Here is a 7446-nt window from a genome sequence, read left to right as displayed (position 1 = left end):
TGTAAACTACGCAGAAGTACATACGTCAGTTACTCTTTTGCTATCTCTGGACTGTGAAACCATTAGATGCTCCCACTTTAATCAGTTTCTTGAACCCCGGCAACAGAGTAGACATTTTATCAAAGAGTCTGATTAAAATCTGATAATGTGTATGCGGCTAATAACGGACACTGTCTGTTTTCAATTTCTCCCTCCACATGCTAGCCTGCTGACCTTTGTACAGCGACTTGCTTACTGAAGACGTGGCTATTACCTTTTGTAGCAGTTATAAGCCAGATGAGCAACCACGCAGGCAATAAAAATGTCTCCCACGTGCGTCGTTCTTCTGCTCTGGTTGGCGGTCATGGTCAAGGTAAACGCAGCGCCACCTTTAGCAATATCTCACCCATGACAATGTGTACATCGCAGTGCAGTTTCTGCTTGGGGGCGTTACTGCGTCGTATATGCAACGTAGTGCGGATGTGTAAGTATTGACATATTGGCAAGGTATTAGTGTGGCATTCGTGGCTTCCCGACGTGTGTTCGTTAAATGCGGAAACGTAAATTATAACGACACTACTACCGTATGCATCCATAAAGGGCTAACCTGCTATCATTCTTCTCTTGGCTGCCGAAGGACAACCAGCGGCGGACATCCATTAGAGAATGAAGAATATGTAAGGATCAACATATCTCTCGAAAATCACCGTTGTGGAATAGTGCGTCAAGTTCCACGCTGGTTGCGGTTCGACACAAGATGGTGGTCGATCTGGGAGGCCAGGGAGAGGCACGATTATCACGCTGTCGTTCCCTTAAAAGAAACCCCGAACTAATGACGATTCCTGTCGGACGAGGATGTGCAGCAGGATGTTACTGACTTCTTCATGCAGCAGGCCACGTTATTTTGCCAAAACTGGTGTCTTCAAACTGGTGTGTCGCTGGGACGGTTGCCCGTATGGTCACAGCGATTTTGCCTGATTAGCATATCGATTCCGCTCTATACTTCTTGTGCGGTCCTTGTATTTTCGTCGTTGGAGGCTTTAAACTCGGCTCTGATATCTTCACACTCTAAAAAATGTATTAATTTCTCCAACCTGATACGTATGTCTTAACGAATATGGAATCTCAAATTTATGTTTCATGTCAGAAACAGCTTTCTTTTTATTCGAGTAGCACTAGCAGCTGTCTATGATTGCCTTTTCGCCATCAAAGTACCATAATTTTTTCCTGATAAGTGTTTTACGATTAATACTCTTAGTATTTAAGAAGAAAGATAATTTATTTTGTTTCTGGTACTAACTTTTAAAACGTTAATCTCGTATATAACGCCTCGCGACTGTTAATCTTGGTACCTAAACGTTCATTTGAAAGACCGTCTGCCTGTACTTCCATTCGTGCCTTCGAATTTCCCTCATGTTTCCCTCTTTTTCGTTACGCTTCGTATATGAGCAAGAATGTAATATACTCCCCATAAAGGAAGGAACGGTGTGGAATTTTACGACACAGTTTTACAAGGTGAAATGGATGAAGATTTGAGAACATTTTTTCTTGTGCGTCTGAACTAAATGCATGCCTTTGTGCCAGCTGTAAGTTGCCGGTTTATGCGGCTGCCGGTAGAGGTTTCGCTATGAAGCTCGCTAGCTCGCTCGCTAGTTCATTGGCCATTGTGCTTCGAGACAAGACTGTCCAAAAGACGTTGTGGGTTCTCCATTAGAATGGTTGCGTTTAAGTTAGAACTGTGCGGCATTACATCTCCTACTGGTCATAGCATTTGACAATGGCAGGAGCAATTTCAAGACACTGGTAGTTTATGTAATGCGAAATCCACAGGTCACCACTGTGACGTAGCACGCATTCAGCAGAGTTTTGCGTATAGTCCACATAACTCGTCGCGCTAGCCGAGTCTTAGCCATTCATCACGTGGCTTATGGACGCGTTTTGCTACCCCGTTTATTTTTCAACCAATACAGGATTCCATCGCAACAAGCCTTTCATTATCGTGAAAACACATGTAGGGTTATGTGTCTCAGTGTTGAGATGGAAGAAAGAAGTATAGTCTCATATTTGGTGTTCAGTGATGAACGTACGTTCAATTTGAGTGGCAACGTGAACCGTAAAAGCATAAAAATACGGAAAACACAGCTGTCAGATACCAGATTCCTGCATAAAGGGACTTCCATAGCTTGATACGTTTTACGTCGTTTATCGGGAAAAAAGATTTGCGAATCTTTCATTTATTGCGGACATATTGGAGACATGGATTCTTCCTCAGTTCTGAGAGCATGTCCAAAAGAATGCAGCACCGCCACATTGGTAACTGCATCTAGGAGCATTTCGTAACAATGAGCTCCCTCAAAGATGGGTGGACCCTAAGAATAGTACGGATTTCACATTGCACCATTGGCCTCTGTAACGATTAGTTATTTAATGTAAGAATGTAAATGTGATTAAGACTACATCACTAGCGCATGTGATAAATTCTATATGAAATATGTGAATCATATGTTGGAAGAAAAAAACTGAGGTACAAATTATTCTTGCTTCAGTTCTCGCGCTTTGCTTCTTGTTCGCTCTCTGGAATGGACATGCAGAGTAAGAGGTTCTGTATTTTATTTAGTAACATAATTAATAACGGTAAATGCCCTTTCTTTAATTCGTTTCCGACATTTTTATGATGCTGTCCTACTGTTAACCGTTGATATGTATCTATCTAATAAGCCTCTGGAAGTGGACGTTGGCTGCCGGTTTGACCGAGCGGTTCTGGGCGCTACAGTCTGGAAGCGCTCGGCCGCTACGGTCGCAGGTTCGAATCCTGTCTCGGGCATGGATGTGTGTGATGTCCTTAGGTTAGTTAGGTTTAAGTAGTTCTAAGTTGTAGACGACTGATGACCTCAGAAGTTAAGTCCCACAGTGCTCAGACCCACTTGAACCATTTGAAGTGGACGGGTGGGTGACGTGCCATCAACGCACTACCGAATGTACAGTTACGTTTTCTCAAGTCGAGCCTGCGTTCTAATTTTCCTTTCATGAAGTCCGATTATCATTGCTGTTATGGGGCAAATCGTTCGTTATACCTCACGGTCCTGCGTTACCAAGATGTTCCGCTCTCCAACGATGATTTCTCAGTCTGAGTTTTACAAGAATGTGAGCATCTCAAGTAACGTGATATTATTCCACGAAGTAGGATTTGCAGTTTTATCACTCATATGAAATTCTACTTCTCCATGTCATTATCATTACACTCCTGCTGTTGTCGATGTGGTATGTCTCGCCTCTCGAAGAATTAACATTCACAAATATCACATCATCATTTTAGTTATTCTTTTTTGTGCGGTACATTACACCTTCAAGTTCCCCTGATTTCTTTTTGGAATGGTTTGTGTAAGCGTCCATCTACGTGGCCGGCCATTCGACAACTTTGGCTAAGCGCGACGTTCGGTAGCAACAGGGACAATGCCAGACGGGATCGCGAGGATGTGCTACATGGTTGCCTGTCAAATGTGCATTTCGCCGTGCTACCCATGGAAGGCACAATGGACATTTATGAAAGTGAAATCAGAACTTTGAATTTACAAGTAATTGTAAAAAGTGCGTCAAGTGTGTATGTTCATGCCATGTAAAAGATTTATCCTTGTAAAATCTAATGGTTCTCTGAAAAATAAAGACTTTGTGTCTCTTTGCCAAAGCTAAAAGTCACCCCAAGTTATTATTCCCATTCATGTAGAAGATATAGACCTGTGAAACTAGATGAATCTTTTTCAAACGGACTATATTGTCCCCTTCATCATGTACAAATCTTTCTTTCAGCGCCTTCGAATGTTCTGAGTAAAGGGTAAACGTTCTTGGTTGAATTGTAGAACATATTTATGGATTCCAAAATACCTTTTCCCATATTGACTCACTTTGTGATCTCTAGGATATCCTTAATTTTTCTACTTTCTCTACATTACATCTTCTAATACTTTGTTGAAAAAAAATGCTCTGCTACCATGAAGTTCTCATACTTTCACCCGAAACTTAATTTTTCGGTTTTATTTACAGCCACTTGTAGACTTATAATTCAAATCAGTGCCAATTTTCATGAACTTGATTAGAATGTAACATACTTGAAGTTAAAGATGAACTGTTGCTGCAAAGTTAATATTAAGAACAACAGCTAATGGTTGCCATGTCAATTAAGTTAGAGACTTTTCATAAAAGTTATTACGTGAATTTATATTGTTATTGTCAGTATCTGTGATTCAGGATGTTGTCTGTACGAATTCCTACTGTTTTTAAAGTCTATGACGAATTCAAAGGCTTAAAAAATATTACATTAAAAATGCGGTAAATCTCGTTGACAAACCTCTATTCGGAGCAATGAAGGAAATCTATGTATTTATGACATATCTCTTTCAAGGTTAATTTCTCTTATCTCAAGAGGAAAATGATTCTTTCAGAACAATACACATTGTCATTCCTTCAGTCTACCTATGGACATGGTTTCTGTGATCAGAGGCCATTAAAGAAACTTATCAGGATTTCATATTCAACCGTAAACTGATAAATTATCACAATATTGATTAAAAACTGAAAAACTTATGCAGTCACGTACTTACTTCCTGAAATTATATCTCAATCAATATTCGATGATAGCGATCCAAGATCAATTTCGCGTAATATGGCTGAAGTTAACGTGGAGGCAAACGGAAGTGAAGAATGGGTAAAAAAAAAAAAGCCAAAAACGGTATATTCTGCATGAAAATAATTTTTCTTCATTGGCTAACATCGGTTGTTTGTAATTTTGAACTCCAGATGGAAAAATTTTCCTCAGGAGGTTTTCTTTCAAGACCGATTTTGACAAAGATTCTCCTACATGGAAGGAAACTGTATCAGACTCACTGCCTATTGGCTTCTGTCTCGGGTTCTTCGGCCGACGTTCACCTAATGATTTTTCTGACGTTTCGCCAGCACGAGTGGCTGGCATTGTCAAAGCTTCACCCTCCATTGCCGGTGGTGAACTGGAGCCGAGCTCGCGGCCGCAGACTATATGTACTTGGCGCGCCTACGTCCGAGGGCTTCTCCGCGCTCATTTCCGGTGCGGTTCTCCTCTTGCTACCTGCGACGGTCGTTCGCTGCAGTACGGGAAGCCAGGATCCGTGTACCTTAAGGCTTTCCTCTTTCTTGTTCAAACTGTTCGCGTGTTTTTGTATTTCTACAGCTTATGCGACATTGCAGATTGGGGCAGGTGGAGAAATCGGCCGTGGCAGAGCACGCACTGAATGAGACCGACCACGTAATAAAATTCGCCGACACGGAAGTTCTGGCTGTAGAGAAGCACTATCACACGCGCTTGTTCAGAGAAGCTGTAGAAATACAAAAACATGGCTATAGGTGCTGGGTTTGAATCCAGGTCCAGAACGACGATTTTGGTCATGTGATTTGTGTACACGTAGCTGTTGATGTGTTACGAGAACAATGATATTACTGCTTATTCGCTGTTAATGTTGAGATTTCTGTAGAGTGCTTGTGGCCGTTAATCGCGTTTTTTACTGCTTCGTTCAATATCCAATTTCCAGAGCCACTCGCCGTTGAGCGACGTTCAGCACGTGGATGGAAAACCTTTTCGAGAGCGAAAAACTTTTTTCCGATTGCCGTTCAGCTTTGTAACTCCATATATTGTCTCAAGTATTTAATTTTGACTATGGATTACTGTACGATAATGTAAAATAATCCGTTTTCTCAGAACTTTTGGAATGTCGCTTGTTGTAATTAAGGTTAGTTTATGAGTGTTATGGGGTGTCTCATCGCTAAGAACGTGTTTTCTAATATGTTTTGTATGACGATATTAGTTGACGCTTAGACTGCCTGCCATAAAGACCTTTGGTCTCTAGTAGTCTCCTGCAGTACCCATTGTGTGCAGTCAAACGACTGTACCCCACGGGGTTTTGGTGTTTGAGGACCTGCAACGCATCTACGTTATGTTGGTTGTATTCGGCAGTGACCCACTTTTTTTGCTGTCAAGTCTACAACTTTTAAATTACCTGTTTCGTATAACATGTTCCATCTGCAAGGTGTTCGCGAATCACTTTGCAGTTATTTGTAACTGAGCAGAAATTTTACATATTCTGTTTTTTTCTTTTTTAATTTGTGAACATGACAATTTTACCTTCCGAAAAATTACCTGCCACTAAGGACCACCCTAGTGAACATGTGTTTGGAGCGTAGTCTTACGAAATATTAACGGTACCCTGTCAATGAAAATATAATAATGGTTCAACTCTGCAGAATAAAAGAAACTATAACTGTTATAACTCGTGTATTCACTCGTAATTGAAATGAGGTGACGTTTCTACAGGGTGATGACGTGCTTGTGACAGTGCAGCAGGGCACGCTTAGAGGGACCACGGCCACGAGCGTCTACAACGCGTCCTACACGGCATTCCTGGGCATCCCCTATGCTCAGCCTCCACTCGGGGAGCTGCGCTTCCAGGTGAGTACTCACTGTGTGAACGACACATTAAATAATGATCATATAAATTAGATGTTCCAGAGACATATTAAGTCTCATCTTTATCTATGATAGAGAATACATGCCAAAGCAATGAATTAAATTTTTTTACCAAGGCCGTGATTTGAACCCACGTCTTCTGCTCACTATTAAAATGTACTAAGCACTGTTACTTCCTGACTCTGTGGCTAACACAGCTGCACAGATTATCTTGGAATTTTCGTTCATTGTTTCGGCCTGTATTATTATCATAGATGAAGTTGAGACTTAACATGTCTCTGCAACACATAATTTATATGAGTAATATTTTACATACGCCTGAGGTACAGGCAGGAGTGTCCCCATTGCGTTAAATGGGAAGGTCCTATTCCAACGTTGGAGAGTCTCTGCGGTTCTGATACGAATTAAGAAGGGGAACATCGACATGGACTGAGGCGAGAATTGGAGTTTGTGATGGGGAGGGAGACATACTAGGCCATGGTAATCCTTGCAGTTATTCACTCACAGTGTCATACTCGTGCTGTGGTTAGCGCATCTGTCTAGTGAGTAGGAGTCCCAGGTTTGTATTCTGGCCTTGGTACAAATTTTAATTCACTGTTTCGGCCTGCTTTCATTATCATGGGCATAGTAAGTGATACTCAACAAATCTGCCTGCGGGTGACCTCTGTTTCCAGGTGCGTCCCAAAAAAGTCAGCCTATTAGCGTTGAGCGTCCTGATTATTTTGATGACACTCGACCTGCACCTATATCCATTTATAACTTAAAGATACTCGAAGGAAACTCTAAAATGACAATAGAAACGACAGCAGACTACATGGGTACGTACGGCTGGTTCCTCTTCAGCTTCTTCACATGCAATCGATGTTCCGACAACTCTCCTACGTTACTCTTCAGTAGAAGTAAACATAACGCTGATATTTTACAGCGTTTAGCTAACAGTGAACACTAGAAGATCCCAGCAGGTTGGTCAACATGTC

At 41.5% G+C, this 7446-nt stretch overlaps 1 protein-coding gene across 1 annotated transcript in view; it reads left to right on the top strand.

The window, feature by feature from the left end:
* The first annotated feature begins 215 nt into the window (after positions 1 to 215).
* The window catches only part of LOC126251826 (cholinesterase-like), an 85888-nt gene continuing 78657 nt past the window's right edge, over positions 216 to 7446 (top strand). Inside the window, exons 1-2 of the mRNA XM_049952488.1 lie at positions 216 to 352; positions 6317 to 6451. Of these exons, the coding sequence (XP_049808445.1) occupies positions 302 to 352; positions 6317 to 6451 (186 nt within the window). The 5' untranslated portion in view covers positions 216 to 301. The remainder of the gene's footprint in view (positions 353 to 6316; positions 6452 to 7446) is intronic.

This window comes from Schistocerca nitens, chromosome 4, assembly GCF_023898315.1.
Source record: "Schistocerca nitens isolate TAMUIC-IGC-003100 chromosome 4, iqSchNite1.1, whole genome shotgun sequence".
Taxonomy (NCBI): domain Eukaryota; kingdom Metazoa; phylum Arthropoda; class Insecta; order Orthoptera; family Acrididae; genus Schistocerca; species Schistocerca nitens.
Note: the sequence above shows the minus strand (reverse complement) of the source record. Positions and strands in the feature narration are given on the sequence as shown.